The following is a 21,401-nucleotide window of genomic DNA, read 5'->3' on the forward strand; positions in this document are numbered from 1 at the left end:
TTCCAGCAGGGAACAACAACATCACCTTTGCAGCTCTGGGAAGGGCTTGTCTAAAGCCTCTGCGCTGAAATAATTTATTTTTTCCCCAGCTGGAGAAATGCTCTGAGAGCTCCAGTCTGTGATAGAGGATAATGTGCTCCCTGTGGGTTTATCAGCAGTCAGGACTTCTCTCAAAGTTTTCCTCTGTGCTCAGGTACCAGCCTGGTACGTTTCCTATTGACCAGATTTTGTGCCGTGCTGCATTTGTTAAAACCAAAAATTAGCTTTGCAGCTGTTTAAAAAGACCCAAAACAACCCCTGTAATTACAAATGTTGAATAAAGTCCTCAGAAAACAACCAATATTGGGATATCATAAGTTACAGAACATTGTGCGGCTACATTTAAAGAGAGACCTTACAGGAATAGAAAAAACAAAAAGGAAAATACATTTATCAGACATACATAGAGAATAAAAAATAAGAAACCAGTCCTAAAATCAACAACTTTTGCTCCCATACACAGCAAACATTCCCACCCGGCCACTGTGATGATGACATTTCCAGGCAGGATGTGGACAGTGGAGAAGAAAGTGGAGATTTAATTCTTCTGCATCAGCTGCTCTGGGGATCTTTCCCTGCTACCAGTGCGCCCAGGGAATTCCTGCTGGGAATTCTGAGTGGGGGGAACTTTACCTGAACCAGCACCCAGGGTATTCCTCATGGGAATTCTGAATGGGGATCCTCACTGCTACCAGTGCACCCAGGGAATTCCTGCTGGGAATTGAGAGTGGGGGAAACTTCACCTGCACAGGAAATTCTGGGAATTCTGAATGGGGGGATTTTCACCTTCAGGGGCACCCAGGGAATTCTTGCTGGGAATTCTGAGTGGGGGGAACTTCACCTACTTGGGCAGCCAGGGAATTTCTGAAGGGAATTCTTAGTGGGGATCTTCACCCACACTGGCACCCAAGGAATTCCTAGTGGGAGTTCTGGGCGTGGAAATCTTCATCTACACGGGCACCCATGGAATTCCTGCTGGGGATGCTGAATGTGGGGGTCTTCACCTGCACTGGCACCCAGGGAATTTCTGCTGGGAATTCTGAGTGGGATCTTCACCTGCAACGGCACCCAGGGAATTCCTGATGGGAATTCTGAGTGGGGGGATCTTCACCTGCTGCCAGTGCACCCAGGGAATTCCTGGTGAGAGTTCTGGGTGTGGGAATTTCATCTACACGGGCATCCATGGAATTCCTGCTGGGGATGCTGACTGTCGGGATCTTCAACTGAACCAGCACCCAGGGAATTCCCGGTGGGAATTCTGAGTGGGATCTTCACCCACACGAGCACCCAGGGAATTCCCAGTGGGAATTCTGAGTGGGGAACTTCACCTGCACTGGCACCCAGAGAATTCCCGGTGGGAGCTCTGGGAGTGGAGGATCTTCACCCTCACCAACACCCAGGGAATTCCCGGTGGGAATTCTGAGTGGGGATCTTCACCTGCATGAGCACCCAGGGAATTCCCGTGGGATGTCTGGGCATGGAGGATCTTCACCCGCACCAGCACCCAGAGAATTCCTGCTGGGAGCTCTGGGTGTGGGGGATCTTTACCCACACCAACACCCAGGGAATTCCCATGGGATGTCTGGGCGTGGGGGGATCTTCACCCGCACCAGCACCCAGGGAATTCCCGTGGGATGTCTGGGCGTGGGGGGATCTTCACCCACACCAACACCCAGGGAATTCCCATGGGATGTCTGGGCGTGGGGGGATCTTCACCCGCACCAGCACCCAGGGAATTCCCGTGGGATGTCTGGGCGTGGGGGGATCTTCACCCACACCAACACCCAGGGAATTCCCATGGGATGTCTGGGCGTGGGGGGATCTTCACCCACACCAGCACCCAGGGAATTCCCGTGGGATGTCTGGGCGTGCCCCAGGAGCAGCAGAGTGCCGTCCCTCAGTCCATCGTGGCCCGGAACTGCTGGGTGTACTGGGCCAGCTGCTCGGCCTGCTCCCGCAGCTCCCGGCTGGCCTCGGCGTCGGGGAACCGGAGCGCCGCGCTCTTGGTGGCCAGCGCCAGGTTCTTGAGGAGGCTGCAGAAGCGGCTGCTGCTCTGCAGGACGTCGCTCCGAGCCTCCCTGTCCTGGCTCTCCTGGCACAGGGAATCCACCAGCCTCTGCCCCACCATGATGATGAGCTTGCTGTGGGAGATGAAGATTTCGGGGGGCTGCTGGCTGCTGAGGCTGGCGGTGAACACGCCGATGGCCTTGTGCAGGGCGGCGAAGCACAGCCTGCAGTGCTCTGGCAGGGGGAATTTCCTGGCAGGCTGCTGCCTGCTGGGATTTTCAGTCTTTTTTGCACGTGGCAAAACCTGGAGAAAGGGTTAAAATAAAAATAGATTCAGCCTGGTGTCACTCGCCCCGGTTGTTTCTTTGGTTGCTCTACCCTGAATTTTTGTGGTCTCCAAATCGCCACGCCTTGGAGCCTTTACAGTAATTTCTCTTTCCAGAAAGCGTTGGAAGTTCTCCTCGTTGCTTCTTTCCCCCTAAATACAGTTTTAATATTGGATAGCACACAAAGTGCTGCAGCTGAACATCAATCCTTTACACAGTCTGGCCTTGAAGCTTTCAAATAACACAAAACACTGATCTTTAATGGACTTAATCAGGGTTATGAATGATTAAAATGCACAATACAAGAGTCAGTTTTGTGCCAGTGCAAGACACTGACACTTTGAAATACTGAAACAGACTTATCTCAAATGATGCTGAAAGGCAATAAAATAAACTTTATGACTTTAAACTGGAGTTGTTTGATTGAGGGAAATAAGTGTTCGTCACAGGTTTTCAGCAACAGTTCTGGGAAAATGATCTCTGAGAAGCAAATAGGTCTCTATGCATAGAGATATGTGTCTGAATGCAAATTACTCTGAGTTTTAGCAAGCACAGAAATCGGGGACTAAAAACCCTCTTAAATATTTTCAAAGTCAGAAGTACCTTTGGGTTTGACTCTTGTTTGTTACTTCTTTACCTGAAATGACTTTCTGTGCCTGTTACAAATTAAAATTAAAGCAGAGTTGAAACAACTACATAAAGTATTTAAATATAAATGTGGTTTACTTTTATTTCATAAAAGAAACAGCTACTTGTTCTGTAGCCTTCATGTTACAAATAGAAATGGGGGATTTATTAGAAGGAGCTGTAGGTTTTTTCCTCCTAAAAATGTGGTATGTGATCCTGCAAGATCTGAGACTGAAACCAACATCAACAAAACATTTCAATGTGACATTCCCTAAATTTTATGGACAAGCATTTCTTTGGAAAACTAAGGGGAATATTCTTAGTAGATATTCTAGTGATTCTAAAGAGATTCTTAAAATCATCAAGAATTATTCCAACAAATAAATGTGATAATTAACAGAGCTTAATTTCTGTGCAAACACAATTTCCATGACACTTCAAGAAGGAAGGAACATCTCTTGTTATGCCAAACACAATGTAGTGGCAGGAAGAGAATTGTGAGGGAAAAGAGAAGTAAGAAATTGCCAGCTCCCAAAGAAATCCTGCTTCCCAAATGAATTTAAGACAAGAATGATAAAAATGTTTTCTTTTCTCTGTTGATTTAAATTACTGCTCATTGTACATGTGCCATCCAGCACTGTCACAAAATCCTGGATTTGCATAAAGCCTGGAAAGTGGGATGTAGTGCAAACTGCATGTGGCACTGCAAAGGTAAAACAGCCTAACATCTGCAAAGGGTGAGGAGTACAGAGAATAAACCCCGGTGTCACTGACCTGTAACTGGACATAATCACAATCCTCAGTGCAATTTTCTTCTGCTTTCTCCACAGGGACCCGGCTTTGGCTGGATTTCTCAGGCGCATTTCTCTGGATTTCTCTGGATTTCTCAATATCTACTCTTCTCGGCACTGGGATTTGTTTTGCCATTTTGCATTCCAGGTTCACTTTTGTTTGCTTCTTTTCTTGCTCCTTCTCGTTCTTCCTGAAAAGCAGCTTCCCGTTGGCGATGATGATGGACACAAACCTCTTGATATCATCTGGAATTGTCCTGGCCACCATAACGAAGCGATCCAGGTCGTCAGGGTTGTTCTGGGGCTTCCTGAGCACCAAAGCCTCCAGGGACCAGCTGCAGCTGTTGAGAGCTTCCCTGGTTTCTGTCAATATTTTGTAGGAGTTCATGAGGATTTCCAGCTGTTTTTTAATTCTGGCCTGCAGGTTGTTATCCGTGAGGTTGGAGGCGTTTCCCTTCAGGGCTTGAGCAAAGGCCAGGAACTCTCCCAGTGACACCTTTATGTGGTCCACTGCTCTGTGGATCTCCTCCAGGCTTTTCTCCAGGTGCTCCTGCAGTCTCCACTTGCTGCTCACAAAGATCATTAAGCTGGCGACGGAGCTGGACACGCCGTGCTGCAGCCGAGTCAGGGCCTCAATGGCTGCTTCCAGCTCCAGTTTGATTTCTTGGACAAGCTCTGGTGATGGTGACAGCGTTGAAGACGACTCAGCAGAAGAGCTGGAGGATGAGGAGAGAGTGCTGCTTCTGCTGTCCACACTGGAGACACACAAACTCTCATTTTCTGACTTGGCATCCATAGAGAGCTGTGGAGAAGCACCGTGTGCTTGGTCTCTGGAGCCATCGCTGTTCTTTTCCATCTTGGAGTGCCCAGCACTGGGCAAACCTTTGGGAATATCATAAACATTCTCCTCAGAGATCTGATTCTCAGCCTTGGCAGCCAGGAGCCTCGGGGGCAGCTCAGAGCTGCCGTTCTGTGGCGGGAGGAGCACGTCCCGTGAGGGTGGAACGTCGTAAAGGGGAATTTCTGGAAGCGGTAATTTCCGCTGGGGCGGTGGAATGTCGTACAGCTGTGGATTTCCAGCCTTGGCTTCGCTGGTTGGGCCTTGGACCTTGTACCTGGCTGGAGGAATGTCATACAGCACCTGCTTCTCCACAGACTGGCCAGCAGGCTTGGGTTTGAACCCGGAGTTTTCAGGGGATACTGGAATATCGTAAATCCATTCGGACTTCCGAGGGTTTGGCAAAGTGTTGTAATGGCCCCAGCATTTCTTCTGAGATTTATTTTCTGAGTCGTCGCCTTCTCTTTTAGGAGGGACATCATATAACTGCAACAGAGCACAGAGGGTTCATAAACCACCTTTTTAAATGAGAGTGAAGAACAGAACTGAATTCTCAGAGCACACAAATGTGTCCAACCCCACCGATGTTGATGGAACGGCACCACGGAAAGGCTGTCTGTGTTTTTTATTTTCTAACATGCACAAGCTGCTTGTATAAAAGGTAAAATATTTGGAGCAAAGGTGATTAGATCCTCCAGCAGTGAAATCTGCAGGCACTTGATTTTTTTCCCACTCACATGCAATAAATCACCAACAGACTCCGCTGACTCTGCTCAAGCATCTTCAGTGAATTTAAATTTTGCTTGATACAGATATGTGTGTGTGCAGCTGGAGTCTAAGCTGGGAAAGGGGCATTCAGGACTGTTTGTTGTGTAAGAAACAATGGGGAAGAGATGGGAAACCTGTCCCTGCTCCAAGCCAGGCATGTCAGGAGTGACAAATTATTCTGTGCCCACCAAGCCTTACTTACATTGCCTGCTGGTGAGTCCTGGCTGCCAGCTCCTCCTTTTTCTGGCTTGGATGGGATGTTGTAAAGCTGCTTCTGCTCTGCCTGGAAGCTCTCAGTGGATCTGCCCAGCACGGAGCCCTTCCGTGTGCTGGGGGGAGTGGCACCACTCTGCTCAAAGGGAAAAATAAATTATTTCTTTTGATCCTTTTTAGAGCCCACTGGGGCCTTGAGTGGCACCTGAGCATGTTTGGGTCTGAGCAGGGATCACCCAGGAAATCTGTGGATAATAATGGCTTGGGCTCAAGGCTGCAGTGCCAGGGAGCAGCAGGGGATGGGGAGGTCCCTGGGGTGCTCCAGTGCCACCCACACCTTGGTGTGGGAGGTGACAGGACGGGGCTGGGGCTGCTGCCTGTCCCATCCTCAGAGGTGGAGGACATGTGGCATTCACAGACCCCAGGCCAGTGGGACAGCACCAAGGACAGGATTGTGCAACAGGACACGTCACGGTGATGTGACCAGACCCAGGGTGTGTTTTTCCCAGGAGCAGGGTGGTGGGGGTGATTTAATTTCTTGCTGGACATGCGCTTGTGACTCTTCTCTGAACATCCCCAAGTCACCCCCACCAAATGACACCACACATTTCCTCACGGATTCCGAGGCAGAGAGGGTGACAGGTCAATTCTACTGTCACCCTGCTTGCTTTTTGTAAAATTGGGAAGAAAATCATCTATTTTTAGCTCAAAGCCTCAGTTCTCCTGAGTTTCTTAGAAATTTAGAGCAATGAGTCTGAAATCTGGTGCATTTCTAATAAACACTTCTATTTTTTCTGTCAGTAAGGCATTTCCCCATGGATTCTGAGGCAGAGAGGTTGCACTGATACAGAGAATTCAGTAAGACATCAGTAGTGTCACCCTCTCTGCCCCTCATTTCCCACAGAAGAAAAGATGGAAGCGCTTATGAGAAGCACACCAGATTTAAGACACGTTGCTTCAAATCTCTCATAAACTCTGGAGAACTGAGGATTTGAGCTAAAACCAGATGATTTTCTTCCCAATTTTACAAAAAGCAAGCGGGGTGACAGCAGAACTGAGCTGCAGATCAGCTCAGAGGTGCTTCAGGGTGGCAGCTGCAGGGAGGGAGGGGCAGCACTCACCTGTGGGAGCAGGGACCCGCGGTGCTGCGAGGAGGGGACATCGTACACCTCAGCCCTGATGTTTGGGGCTGAGGCCCGGCAGGCTCTGGGGAGGGTGAACAGGTGCTTGGAGGGGAGAAATAATAATAATAATAATAATAATAATAATAATAATAATAATAATAACAACAACAACAACAACCCGCATCGGCAGGAAGCTTTGAAAAGTCATTTAGCTGAAAAATCCACTGTCATAATAATAGCTCTTAAATGATAAAAACCTTCAGCTCTTCACTGAAAATGGGAGACAGGAACTGACCTTATGAGCAACAGCATGTTTATTCACAAATAATTCTTCTTTGCTGGCATTTCTGGTACATTTTAGATAAGATCTGAACTCTGGCACAAAGACAATCTGCCTTACTAACCACAGGACAGAAAAGATTTGGAGAAAATCCAGCTGCAGTTATCACTTAAACCTTTAAACTGCCCAAAAGTAGAACCACTTAAAAAAGGAAGTGGGGAAATTTCAACTTCTCCAAGCCCACAGCCATTGGGTCAAGCCAGTTTAGTGTCAGAGCAGCAGAAAATTGCAGGCTGAGCATTATTCTGTAGTTCTCAAAGACTGGCTTATTTGGAAGTATTAAACCTTGATGTCCTGTCCAGCGCTATAAAAGGGAAGTCCAATATGGGAGTTATATCTTTGCAGTCAGGTTCTCCTGTTTGATTAAAACATAATATGAGCAGCCATAACCAGATCTGTGGGACAATTAATGTCACAAAATATGAATGCTGGGTTAGGACTTTTCTTTTTTAGAATCAACCACCAAAACATGGAATTTTCTTCATCCAGCCTGCCTTTAGCCTGGCTGCCCTCAGCTAATTTATAAATGGGCCATTGCAAACCACTGACCTCCAGAAACACTGCTGGGGTGAGGTATCACAGTAAATTTTAAACTGGTTTTAAACTGGAGGGAATGATTTCCATCATGCAAGTCCTGCAGCAGCTAAACGTAGGAGAAATATGGTAGAGGAAGAAGAGTGCAGCTTCTCTCTGCCTGGTTCAGCTCTCATCTGGAAACAGGGAGTGAGGAGTGAAGAAAATTCTCCTTAGTGCTGTGATAGAGAATCACAGAATCACAAAATGGTTTGGGAGGCATCTAAAAGACAATCTCATCCACCCCCTGCAAAGGGCAGGGACACCTTCCACGAAACCCCCTCCAGTGTGGCCTGGAACTCCTCCAGGGATGGGGATTCCTGGTGCCTGAATAGGAGCATCTTCCTTTACAGCTTCCCCCAGCGAAAGGGTAAAAGATAAAAGCCATCCTCAGCCCAGGTCTGCTTCCAGATGGACAAATCTGAGAGTCCAGCAGAAAGAAAACTCTCTGGATATCACATCTTGGTAGGTTTTAAAGTCCTACCAGTGGCAACACAACCAGAAGGTGCCCTGGGTGTGAGGGCAGAAGCAAGGAGGTTTCTCTGTGGGGGGAAAACACCCAGGCTGTGAGGGATTTATTGTTCCACTGCTTTCAGTCAGCTCCCTCAAGGACTCGCCGTGGCTTTTCCCAGCTGCTCAGAGGACAGCTGAGTATGGCAGGAGCTTTGCCAGCTGTGCCACAGGATCTCTGTGGGATGGTCTGGATGGTTCTGTGCTCCCTGAGCTCCCCTGCCTTGGGGACAGCTTGTCACCACCAGGGTGCAGCTGGTGTGGGGACAGCTGGGACACTGTGCCACAGGCAGCCCCACTCTCAACTTCTGGGTAATCATCAGAGGCTGGGACATTTTCATTCTTCATTCTGTTTCATTCTTAGACTAGGCACTGCTTGGGTGGATAAATTTATGAAATGAGACGGGGAGAGCCAAGGAGCTCTTCTGCCAGACCATCCATCCACATGATGAATAGATGACATTTTCCACCTGATTTGCTGGCACAACATGGAAAATTGATGCCAGCCTCTGATTCAGTTTGCAAATGGCTCCTTTAGGGCCAGGAATGTGGAGAAATCAATGACAGCAAGTGCAGAAGAGTCTCTTGTAGCTGCACTCGCTTTGAGTTATGGTTGTGCACTGCAGCTGCAGAGCTGAAAATGGGGTTTTGGTCACCAGGGATGCCCCGAGTTTGTTGTTTTCCAGCACCCACCTGCCACCCAGCAGGAAGCAGCAAGGAGGTTTCCATGACAGGCCTTCCACACAGCAGGAGGAAAGGAGGCTGAATGAGCCCCATAAATCAAACTATCATTAAATCAGCCTAAAACACTATATAGCTGAATATTCTTCCTTTTCATTTTAAAATTAGACTTTCAAATGTGATTTCCATACACAGAATAAAGAGCCACCCAGGGCTGGAGAGCTCATGGAGCTGAACAAAACCTCGCGCTTGAACTGCATCCCCACCTGCTCTATTTCCCTTTCATTATGAAACATTCCCCACTCATTTTTTTCCTGAAGAAAGCACAAGGTTTTGATGCTAAAAACCGGTGAGATGTAATCAAATTGCATGTTCCATGTATGTTTGATGTCAAACACAAGGAACTGGGAGGAAGAAGAGCCAGGCCAGGGAGCTGTAATGAAACCCTGGAAAACCAGTTTGTTCTTCTCTATAACTCGGGGAACTGGTGGCAGCTCTCCTTCTGTAAACCTTGGTCAACGTCTCAGCAGCAGCAAAAACGGGCTGGGAGAGAAACTGGTTGGGGGTACACAGCAAAACTTTGTGTCCTTCTGCATGTCTAGCAGGGGCTGCTGCTTGGTGCAAGCCTAGTGACAGCACAAGAGAGAGGCAGCAGCATGCTGAGCTTGCTGAGCTGCTGGAGACAGCAAAAACCAGACCAAACCCAGCAATCACACACCAAAGGGTGATTTTTAGAAAATTATTAATCATGTTCCTGTGCAGATGGATGAAAAGGCTTCCATTTTTCTGCATGTGCTCCAGCCCTGCATGGCTGCTGGAGAAAGTTCTGTGTCTTGTTATTTTAACTTTGTAAATAATTTATAGATTCTCCCAAACAAATGGTATAGTCTTTACTTCTTGTGCTGTTTTACAGCTGTTTTAAACTGTCAGAAAGGCGAGGGAATACCGAATATAGAGAATATAGAGTACACAATATAGACACTCTCATCTGTAGCCCGGAACAGCATTTCTCACACTATGCTATAAATTGATGCGACTTTCCTAAACACCATCATTCTTCTGCTACAAACCCCACTGAAAAAAAATCTCAGGCTTCCTCATTCCCCTACTCCCAGCCATTATTTTAACAATAACATCTGTTTTTTTCAGTGCTCACCTGGTGCGTGGAGCGCTTGGTCCTCTCGCTGAGCAGCTGCGCCGCCAGGGCCGGCACCTGGTACACGGCCTGGGCAGGGAGCGCCTGGGGCTGGACCCAGCCCTCCATCTTCTCGTAGGTGTTGGACAGCGCCGTGGCCTTGGGCACGGAGGGCACGGAGGGCACGGAGGGCACGGAGGGCACCTGGTAGATGCCGTGTGCGGCTGGCGGCTGGGCGGAGGGCGGCAGGAGCTGCAGGCGGTTGGCGGGGGCCAGGCCGTGGTGGCCGTGCAGGGAGCACCGCCACCAGCCCTCGCTGCCCGGCACGTGCTGCTCCAGCACCGTCACGATGTCCCCTCGGCGGAACGCCAGCTCGTCCGAGCACTCGGCCTTGTTGTCGTAGAGCGCCTTGGCCAGGCTGTGCTGGGGACACGGAGACACCCGCGTTGTCACACTGTCACTGTCACACTGCCGTGTTGTCAAACTGTCACACTGTCACACTGTCACATTGTCACGCTGTCACGCTGTCACATTGTCACATTGTCACATTGTCAAACTGTCACACTGTCACGTTGTCAGCGTTGTCATGCTGTCACACTGTCACACTGTCGCATTGTCATGCTGTCACACTGTCACTGTCACACTGTCACACTGTCACACTGTCACACTGTCACTCTGTCACTGTCACACTGTCACACTGTCATGTTGTCACGCTGTCACGTTGTCACGTTGTCACATTGTCACGCTGTCACGCTGTCACACTGTCACATTGTCAAACTGTCACACTGTCACGTTGTCACGCTGTCACACTGTCACACTGTCACATTGTCAGCGTTGTCATGCTGTCACACTGTCACACTGTCGCATTGTCATGCTGTCACACTGTCACTGTCACACTGTCACACTGTCACACTGTCACACTGTCACACTGTCACTCTGTCACTGTCACACTGTCACATTGTCATGCTGTCACACTGTCACTGTCACACAGTCACACTGTTACAATGTTACACTGTCACACTGTCACTCTGTCACTGTCACACTGTCACACTGTCACACTGTCATGTTGTCACGCTGTCACGCTGTCACGTTGTCACATTGTCACGCTGTCACACTGTCACACTGTCATGTTGTCAAACTGTCATGCTGTCACACTGTCACTGTCACACAGTCACACTGTTACAATGTTACACTGTCACACTGTCACTCTGTCACTGTCACACTGTCACACTGTCACACTGTCATGTTGTCACGCTGTCACGCTGTCACGTTGTCACATTGTCACGCTGTCACACTGTCACACTGTCATGTTGTCAAACTGTCACACTGTCACACTGTCACTGTCCCACTGTCACACTGTCACTGTCACACTGTCACTGTCACACTGTCACACCGTCACTGTGTACTTGTACACAGTGCAAGAGAGATTTTGCTTTCAGCTTCACAACGGCACTGCTCCGCAGCCAGCGGGACACTGGCTGTGCCTCAGCACGCATTTCTTATCAGCAAGTGCAAGTAATGTCCAGAGAGATAGCACCCAAATAGGAAACGTGACGCCTTGCGTTTCTGTCCAGAGCATTTGCTGCGAGGCAGCAGCTGGCCTGAAGCTGCAGCACAGAACTCGAATTTGTCAGCTCAGCTGAGGGCCGCTGCTGGCTGCAGGCGTTCTGTGAACAATGGCTTTTTGTGGGACAGGGGCAGCTGCCAGGGCTGCCCTGCAGCCCCCTTGGCCTCCTGGTCCAGCCTGGCTTTTGCCTCGAACATGGGAGTCCATTTTTGACTGAGACAATGCCAAATGTTGGAGCCAGGCCCCCAGGAATCCCCACCCTGGGCTCTACACTTCAAAAAAAAGAGAAAAAAAAGGAGAACAGCCAACTTTTCTTGTGATTCATCAGCGCTGCTGGGTCCTTGGGCTGAGTGCTGCACAGACACACTTCTGAAGGACAGACCGTCTTCTTCAGCCCTGAGGAGGGTGGGCAGAGGAAAACTCTCCCCCTTTTCCAACGTGAAAACCTTATCCAGGCACACGCAGGAAATGGGTGAAGGGCCAGGAAGGCTGGGCTCAGGATCTGAGCCTGGCTGGGGCACACACAGCAAGGCTGGGCTGCCCTTCCTTCTTGCACCCACACAGCTCAGAGGAACCTTTGGTTCACACTGTGGTTTTAAAAGGCATCAAAATATTGACATTTCCCTTTTCCTGTGGAAACAGCACACTCAAGATGCTGCTAAACCTAATTTTATAACCAGAGACACAAACCTTTCCATCAGAGGGGTCCCTGCTCGAGGCACAGCACACATTCCTTGGGTTTGGCCAGTGAAGGTGTGCAAATATCCCAGGGCCAGCAGCCCCAGCCAGAGGCCAGCCTGAGGCAGAACCCAGTGGCTCAGATTTTGCATTTCTGGGGTGTATGGGCTCACATCTGTAATCAACACAAACCCAGAAACCTCTAGAACCATCCCAAATCAAGCCAAGCAGGAGATTAATTAATGGAGATCTGTTCATGGATCCTCTCCTATCCCACCTAGAGAGCTGGAAAGGAAAAATGAAGACTTTGACCAGAGAAGTGATGGAGACAAGCCCTAAACTCCAGCCTGTAGAACATGGCTGAACTGACAGACCTTGCACAAGCAGGGTCAGTGAAGCTCTTAAAAAGAAAATATTAAAAAGGAAAAAAGAAACAAAAAAACAACGACCAAAAAACCAAAAAAACAAACCCTAAAGGTTTTCCAGCTAAGGCAGGGCTTAATTAAATTCCAAGTTTCAGGACAAACCCTCAATACTGTGGAGTTGGAGAGCACATCTTTGGCATCCCCTGTCGGTATTTTGGTATTTATTTCAGCAAAGTGCCGAGTCTTTCAGCAAGGTTCAGAGTACTTGAGCACCACAGCAGAGGCTGCAGGAGGGGCGTGCTGGCTGCCCCTCTGCCTGCAGGGCCATGCACGGGGTAATCTGCAGGGCAGGCTGGGGCTGCCTGTGGCAGGCACATTCTTCTCTCTCTCAGGATTTTTTCATAGAGGAGCACAGAGAGAAGAAAGAGAAAACAATTTCTATTTCTGCTTGTTTTTCCCATGTGGAATGTGTCTGGAGAATTGTTTACCTGGGGTGAGTGCTGGGTTGGATTCTGGTGAGGATTGTTTGAGCTGGTGGCCAATCCAACCCACCTGGGGCTGGGCTGTCAGAGAGGGTCATGAGTTGGGAGTTAGAAAAAGTGGGTTTGTAGTTTTAGTATCTCCTCTAAATAGTGTATTAATGAATTATAGCAAAGTTATAATAAAGAAACCATTCATCCTTTTGAAGTGCAGCCAGACACCAGCATTTCTTCACCTGCCTTTGCAATAGCTGCGTGCCAGAGCCCAGCCCTGCCTGCTCCCCCAGCTCCCCGGACGTGTGTGAGGCATCGCCGTGGCAGCGCCTTCCCCTCCTGGAGCAGCATCCCGGCCCTGCAGTGACCCTAAACGAGCTCTGCATCCCAGCACCCCGGGCCCTCAGGATGCTCTGCTGGGAGATGCTGGTCCCTGCCTATCCTGTGTGCTCCCCAGCCACGGCTCTCTGGGGTTTTCTGTGTTGTGTTCTTAAATAACCAACGTGGAAGAAGCACTAAAGCATCACAGGGAGCCCAAGTGATTTTCCTTCTTTGCTTGCTGCCTCATCCCCATCAGCAGCCTTGTAAAACCTCTCCTGAGACAAAGAGCATCCTGAAAGCCCCACAAAAAGCACCTTGAGAGGCAGTGCTGGGGCTCTGCTCTCACCGAGTGGGTTTAAACAAGGGCACAGACCTGGAAAAGAGGAAAAAGGTGTTCCCTGCATCTCCTCCCGAGGCACTGGGACCCCCAGAGCCCACGGCCGAGGGCAAAGCAGGTGGGGCACACACTGGAGGGATTGGCAGTGCAGGTCTCTGGAACAGCTTCACCCCAACAGTTCTCATCTAGCTGGAAGTGCATCACCTTTATTGGAGTGTGGCTCAGATGTGGAGAGAGTAATTCCCCTCCCAAACTGGACCTCTCACATCTTTGTTGTTTGCAGATCCTAATCCAGCCTTGGTCCCTCTACAAAGCCTTGGCAGCCCTTGGGAGTCATAGGAATGAAAGCTGCTACCTCATGTTTATTAATGGAGTAATTGTAATTAGGGGCAGTAAAGCTGATCAATGCCCAGTTCTATAACGTAAAATTTTATACCCTCAGAGTGACATCTGTGCTCTGTGCACACAATAGATATTTATGCTAAGGAAGAAACATCCCACTGTTACTAAAAATCTCCTGATGCCTCTCCTGTCTCAAGTCTTATCTTCAGTATCTAGGATAATGCAACAGAAAAAAAATATCATTATAAAATAGATACAAACATTGCTAGAAAAATCCAAGTGCACACAGTGGTGTACAGCTCGTGATAATTTGAGCATCTTGCCCACAAGCCTCACAAAATAATGTCCCTGCCCCACTCAGTTTGTATTTGAAAAATCTCAATTTGCTGCCCTGTATTATTTCATGAGCACTGCACTATTTCACAGCATTTCAGATAAAAAAGTAATTTTGCATTTATTATCTTCAATTTGCTTCTTAAAAACCCCTATTGAGATCATGTAAGTAAAGAGAGCATTTAATCCTGGGAGTTTTTGTGGATTGAGAGAAATAATTCTCACGTTGCACATCGATATATGAGTGAGCTCTTTTACTGCAGGAAAGTGGGACTTAAAATATTTGAGGGGGAAGAGATACAGGGTTGTGTTTGCTAAACATTTCTGCTCATACATCAGAGACACCTCTGACATGTTTACAGAGCAGCTCCCAGTTAATCTCCCAACAAAGCTGCAGAAATAAACATTCTCCATCATCCATTAGCTGGGAACAGGCTTCCCTGAGAATTCCCCTTTAAACCCCAGACCAGGCGAGTCACTTACATTTTGCTCAGCTAATTGTGGAGAGTTCACACCAACATCCACAGGAAAAGAGAATTTACCTTAAAAGCTCAGATCATTCTCCACCTGCGTGTGCAGCATTTCCTGTGACCTGCAGAAGGACCTTCTGCATTTTTTTTGTGCTGTTTGCCTATTTTGGAAAAGAAATGTTCAGCTCATACAGAAGTTTTGTGTGAGCTTCAAGGAGGAATGAACATCAGGACATGCTTTTATTGCTTTAATTGATTTTGTGGGGATGGAAGCAGGTGCTGATCAGCAGGTTTTGAATTCTAAATCTGAGGAAATACAGGGAAAAAATACACTTAAAAAAAAATCAGGCTTACAAATCCTGCAGCTTCACACCGGGCAGTGCTGCAGAGGTGGGAATTACAAACTGGAGTTCTGTTAATTTTCCCCAAACTCTCTTTTCTCCACAGATGAAGCCAGTCAAATCTTAGCTCTGTTAAAATCACCAGAAGGGGAAGTGCAGCCAGGATTTCACCCCACTCGGAGCATTTTTAGGGGAGTGCTCTCATGCCCAAGTTCAAGGGAAAATCAACTGCCACTTCCTGCTGCTCCCAACACTCCCTGTGGGAGCATTCCTGGGCTTTGGGTCCTCAAACCTTTCTTTTTCCCACATGCACCCAATCACTTTAGGGTTTTTTTTTTACTTTTTAAAAACTTTTTGTGGTTTAATTACACCTGACTACATTTATTTCTAAATGTGGCTTTACAGCTCGAGGAAGTCCTGGTGAGTACAAGCTGGGCACTCCTCAGAGCAGGATCCTCACCCTCTGTGAATGAGGGAAAACATCCCCAGGGAAGCTCTGGGGGAGCAAATGGCACATTTTTCATTGAAAAATGGAAATTTTCAGGAATTCCGTGGCAGCAGTGGCGAGGCTGAGGCCAGGCTGGGGGTTTCTGATCCACCAAGAATCAGCAGCAGCACGACTCCCCCAGCTGCAGCTTGCTGGGGCTCTGTGGCTGCCCTGCTCATCCCCCAAAACCTTGTCCTCACGCTGCCCTCCGCACAGGCGGTGCTTGGGAGCAAATGAACGAAACGCATTGAATAAACGAGGGATGGATGGTTTCTGAGTGAGCAGCACTGCAGTCGTGGTGTTTCTGTGGGTTTCCAGCTGGGCTCATCCCTGCTGCGAGTGCCCAGGCAGCAGCTGGGCTCTGCTCCGTGCCTGCCATCAGCCCAGGACACGCGGTGACAGCACAGCCCTGCCCTGATCTGTCCCTTGGCACAGCCCAAACCCTGCTCAGCACAAAGCCCAGCCCGGGGCTGGCGCAGAAATGGGGACAAACGGCTGCAAAATGGGTTTGATCCATCACTCAATCCCCCCCAATCCAGGAGAAAAGAGCGTTTCCTAAAAATGAGCACTGCTGTCCTCCTCTGAGCCCTTGTGATGCAGGCAGCTCTGCAGGATGTGGCCAGTCCGTGCCCTCCAGTGCAAAGGCTTTCCCAGGCTCAGACTGAAATCGCTCGGCATTTTCCTCACCCCACACTGACCTCACTTCTCCAGACATTTCCATGACCCATTTTCTAGGAATCAATGCAAAAGCATCATCTCTTTTGAGGTAATACACCGCTCAACTCTTAACCTCGTTTTTTTTTCCAAGAGAATGTGGAAGTGACCAGTCTGAGTCACTCATGATCATTTTTAATAAACTTGTTGTTACTCAATGCACACAGAACGAACCCTCACCCTCCTCAGCCACACTGCTGTTCTTGAGAAAGGGTTAATTTGGATTATATTTTTTAAATTAAGACCGCGTGCTCTCTTAGTGATGTGCAAATCAGCTGAACACACACACATTGCAAAGAGACCCTGCCAGATGCAGATTTTTTACCCTCTACCTACTACAAATGAAATCAGGAAAGTCATTAAATCAAAAAGAAAAGAACCCAGGACTTACACTGACCTTCATTTTGCTGTGTTTCCCTGTTAGTCCATCACCTGGGGAGGAGGAGGAGGAGGAGGATGTCCCCAGCCCTGTCAGTGGCTCAGGCAGCTCTGGAGGCTCTGGCTGGAAGCCTGCAGAGGGAAAGCTCAGCCCCTGCCACCTCCTGCTCGCTGGGAGCCCCAGGAAAGCAGCTCTGGGAACGGGGGGAGCTCATTACGTGGCAGAATTCTCTCCAGGGAGCCACGGGGCTGCAGCTGGTGATGTGCAGCACACACAGAGTCCCCTGCAGGGAATGCCTGCCCTGCTCTGAACAGAAAACCCAGGGCAGCAGGGCTGCACCATGAAAGGGATTGGATTTGGAAGCATTTTTGCAGCAGCATTTTTTACTCCTGGTTTGTTGTGTGTGAGGATTTGTTTGTTTGTTTTGGTTGTTGTTGTTTTTAAAAATTTCTTTTCAACTTCAAAGTGGTGTGAGGTTTGCTACATTTTTAATCTGTCTCTGGAAAACTGAACAGATCCCCTTTGTGGTTTTAAATCCCCTGCAAAACAACCTCACCCTGCAGAGGCAGAAAACGCAAGGAGGAAAGTTAAACGTGAACTGCAGCTGAAGGGTTTTGTTTCTTGGATTATTTAAAAAATCCTTGAATATTATTAAGGTATAATGTTATTTTAAGTTATTAACGGCTGTTATTTGCTTGGCAACAGCTGAGTCCAGGTCATGCTGATGCACAGGTTTTGCCACTTTGGACTCAGGATATCTTTTTGTTGGCAAATTTTTACTGGTTTTGCCTTTGTACACGCTGGTTTTTCTCTGGTAAAAGCCTCTTCCTTCCTCTTTCCACAGTAGCTTCAAGATTAAATTAGACTCTGGCTCCCAAAGCCACAATCCTGTAGTTAGAAAATACTTTAATCTCTTGAATAGAAAATGCTGAATTGAAAAGCTTCATCAACAAAATCTACACCTCTGGGCTGGGAGCAAACCAGCTGCTGTCCAGAGGAGAAAGAATTTCTGGCACAGAGGAGCCCATTTCAATGCCTTTGTGGTTTTTCTCTCCTTCCTTTTTTATTTTTTAAGTATCAGGAGCAGTAGTTTGACCCCTTCAGACACTTCATGCAGGTGATCAGGAGCCATTCATTTGCTACCCCGGAGTTTTTCAGGTGCTCCAGCATTTGGAGTAACCTCAGCTACAAACCCACAGCTTGTGGCCACAGAACTACTTTCAAATACAATTAAATGTTCCCATGAATGAGCCCCGAGGGAATCCCTGCCATGGCAGGGACACCTCCCACTGTCCCAGGGTGTTCCAGCCTGGCCCTGGGCACTGCCAGGGATCCAGAACAGCCCCAGCTGCTCTGGGCACCTGTGCCAGGGCTGCCCACCCTCACAAGGAAGGATTTTTTCCTAATATCAGCAAAATAAATATGCATTAACCTATTATGAAATTCTATGCATATAGAAATTAGTAAGGGTAATAAAAAAAGATCAAGAGTTCTCAGAGGTACCCATGTCCATTAAAGGGCAAAGAGCCCCGACATGCGTCCACAGCACTGTAAATAAACATACCTATTCCCTGCAAATCTTTAGAATTAGAATTGTGAGTTTAATTTTTCATCTGTGTTTCAGCTCAGCCGAAGCTGTCGTGGAGGGGTTTGAAATTGCAGCAAGGGCTGCAAGGCTTCCTGTGGCACCCCTGGATACGCAACAACAAACAAACATCAACTTGGCTGGGCTCAGCTTGAAATGGTTTTCAACAAACATCAACAAAAAACATCAACAAAAACATCAATAAACAAGCATCAACCTGGCTGAGCTCAGCCTGAAATGGTTTTCAACAAACAAACATCAACAAAAAACATCAACAAAAACATCAATAAACAAGCATCAACCTGGCTGAGCTCAGCCTGAGATGGTTTTCAGAGGGGTTTTCCCCGTGCAGGTGCAATAGTTGGGCACAGGGATAATTGCAGAGCATTTCCTGCCACAGCAATGCTGCTGAGGGTTGGTGCTTCGAGGAGTTCAGAGAGCAGAAAAAAAACCCCTTTGTATTTTTATATCATTCAAGTATCATCATAAACTGTACTGCCAAGGTGGTAGGGGACTTATGGACAATTCATAAGTGATGTTGCAGAAATAATTTTGGGTTTTATTACTCAGCTGAAGTGGATTGGGTGGGCTCTGACATGTCTAAAATGCTCACAGCAGAACAGGTAATCTGTTTGCTACCATTACATTGATTTATTGACAATCCGCTCAAGAGAACTGGAAATATATGTAGAAATAGGAAATTCTTCAGTATAGAGATGACAAATGTCCTGCCTCAGTTACTATGACTCAATGTGAAAAGTAGCCCCCTAATCTTTACAAGCATTGATGGAAAATTTGGAGTGTAAAAAAATGACTCACTGAGCTTTTCCTTCCCACTACATTTTCTATGAAATTTCCAGGAGGCAGTTTATGTACAGTAAACACTGAGATCATAATCCACGATGAAAACCCTAATTCCAGTACACTTATTAGGCTTGCAGAGAGCAGGACAGCAAGGCATTGACTTTGAATCAAGATTTCAGCATTCTCCAACCCTCACAGCTGCAGCAGGGCCTCTAACCTATAGAAAATTAATCTCGATTGAATGTGGATACAGAAATAAATGTAACAAACCTTATACACTGGGTCCAGTCTTTCAAAATAGGAACACAGAGTGTTTCAAAATGTTTTCTGGTTTGCATGTAACATAAAGAAATCATGTCATGCAAGAGGGCACCAGGGCTGTCACTGAAAGTCTCTGGCAAAGAAAGGATCTGTGTCTCTAATGTCACTGCAGCACAGCAGTAAGGTGGAACCCTGAATTCTATATTTATAATTTCACAAACGTGCTTACTTCCAGGTATTTTTTGTTGTTGTTGTTTTCACTCTGCTTTATCCAGGATCCTTGCTATCCCTCCCAGTCACTGGTGTTGTCATCATGAGAAGCACAGGGGGACATCAGGCACAGGAGCCTTCTGTCCCCCCGAGGTGAGGAACCCAAACTTCCCAGAACCACAGGAGCACTGAGGTTGGCAGAGACCTCTGAGACCACCAAGTCCAAGCTGTGCCTGATGCCCACCTTGTCCCCAGCCCAGAGCTCTGAGTGGCACCTCCTTGGGCACCCCCAGGGATGGGGATCCAAACCTCCCTGGGCAGCTCCAATTCCTGACCCCCTTTCCATGGGGAAATTCCTGCTGGTCCCACCCTGAGCTCCCCTAGCCCAGCCTGAGCCATTCCCTCTGCTCCTGTCCCTGTTCCCTGGGATGATCCCAAATCCCCCCGGCTGTCCCCTCCTGGCAGGAGCTGTGCAGAGCCACAAGGTCCCCCTGAGCTCCTTTGCTCCAGGCTGAGCCTCCTCAGCTCCCTCAGGGATTCTCCATTCCCTTCCCGGCTCCCTCAGGGATTCTCCATTCCCTTCCCAGCTCCCTCAGGAATTCTCCATTCCCTTCCCAGCTCCCTCAGGAATTCTCCATTCCCTTCCCAGCTCCCTCAGGGATTCTCCATTCCCTTCCCAGCTCCCTCAGGGATTCTCCATCCCCTTCCCAGCTCCATCCCCTGCCCTGGACACACTCCAGCCATGAAGGACAAGACCCGGATGGGTCTCATCACTGCTACTTCCAACATCACCAAGAATCCCACTGAATTCAACCACCGAACCCTTCCCTACCCCAAATTCAGCCCTACCTTTGCAGCTGTGTTGCTCCTTGGGCTTGCATCCATTGTTGTCATCCTGCACTTGGAGCAGCAGAGCCACGGTGGGATGGGGACGCTTCAGCCCTGCCCAGGCGCCGCGCGTGGGGAACTCCCCTCAGCCAAGTCCATCTGACAGCTCTGCCCCTAGCAGCCCTTGCAACCTGGAGACATCCTGGTGTAAGATACCATCTGAGACAACAGGACACAAAAGGAGGGCAGAATAAACCCCCCCAAAAAAAGCCCTTTTGGCCACTCCAGTGAGAAAATGAAGCGTCAAGTGGGATTTTCCTTGGTCTTCCTGCACCAAGTTGTCGCAGTTGAGCAGTGGGAAGCGGAGCCCTCTGCCCGTGCTCCTGTTTCCTCTTTTGCAGCAGTGAGAGCAGGGCTGGGGCACAGCGAGGAGCTGCCGAGGCTCGATAAGAGAGCCCTGCCCCAGTGCCAGCACTGCAGGATGGCACTGCCAGCCTCTCCCGGCTTTCCAGGCGGTCCCGGCTCTCACAGCAGCAGCAGGAGCCAGGAATTCAAAGCACCTCCAGGGAAAAGTGTTTCCAGAGCCAGGGAATGGTTTGGCTTGGAAGGGGCTTAAGGAGCACCTCACTCCATGGGCAGGGACACCTTCCAGCAGAGCAGGTTGTTCCAAGCCCATCCAACCTGGCTTTGCACACTGTGTTTTGCATTTTCTCCCTCACTAGGATGAGGTCAGTTTTTCTCAGCCCTTCTTTTTCCAACAGAAGTCCACCAACCTCGTGGCCTCAGGATGTCCAGAACATGGAAAGGCAGCAGGGTGCCAATGGCAGGATGGTTTTGTGTTAAAAAAGGAACTTTTTGCTCTTGCACTCTGAGTTCAAGCCCCCAGAACTGCAGAAGCTTGAGGTGAGAGCTCCCACTGTTCACAACCACAGCG

At 48.5% G+C, this 21,401-nt stretch overlaps 1 protein-coding gene across 2 annotated transcripts; it reads right to left on the reverse strand.

Annotated features, from left to right (window-relative positions):
• Positions 1-342: 342 nt before the first annotated feature.
• CASS4 (Cas scaffold protein family member 4) lies at positions 343-20,823 on the reverse strand. Of its 2 annotated transcripts, none has more exons than XM_085558290.1 (6): positions 20,489-20,823; positions 9,994-10,395; positions 6,731-6,835; positions 5,599-5,745; positions 3,774-5,114; positions 343-2,350 (listed from the first exon to the last, which is right to left on the reverse strand). In XM_085558290.1, exons 1-6 carry the CDS (start codon positions 20,531-20,533, stop codon positions 1,937-1,939), a joined length of 2,454 nt encoding a protein of 817 aa, XP_085414416.1. In that variant the 5' UTR covers positions 20,534-20,823; the 3' UTR covers positions 343-1,936. The 2 variants fall into 2 exon arrangements, with proteins under 2 accessions (XP_085414416.1, XP_085414417.1); XM_085558291.1 differs by lacking the exon at positions 20,489-20,823 and adding an exon at positions 16,798-16,944.
• Between the last annotated feature and the right edge of the window lie 578 nt (positions 20,824-21,401).

Source organism: Lonchura striata, chromosome 20 (genome assembly GCF_050655825.1).
Source record: "Lonchura striata isolate lonStrDom1 chromosome 20, ASM5065582v1, whole genome shotgun sequence".
Taxonomy (NCBI): domain Eukaryota; kingdom Metazoa; phylum Chordata; class Aves; order Passeriformes; family Estrildidae; genus Lonchura; species Lonchura striata.

Coding starts and splice junctions, on each gene's coding strand:
- CASS4 (XM_085558290.1), bottom strand. CDS start 20,533: ATGACAACAATGGATGCAAGCCCAAGGAGCAACACAGCTGCAAAG. Junction 10,396..20,488: donor GGAGCAACACAGCTGCAAAG/GTAGGGCTGAAT, acceptor CCGTGTCCCCAG/CACAGCCTGGCCAAGGCGCT. Junction 6,836..9,993: donor CCAAGCGCTCCACGCACCAG/GTGAGCACTGAA, acceptor CTCCCCTCCAAG/CACCTGTTCACCCTCCCCAG.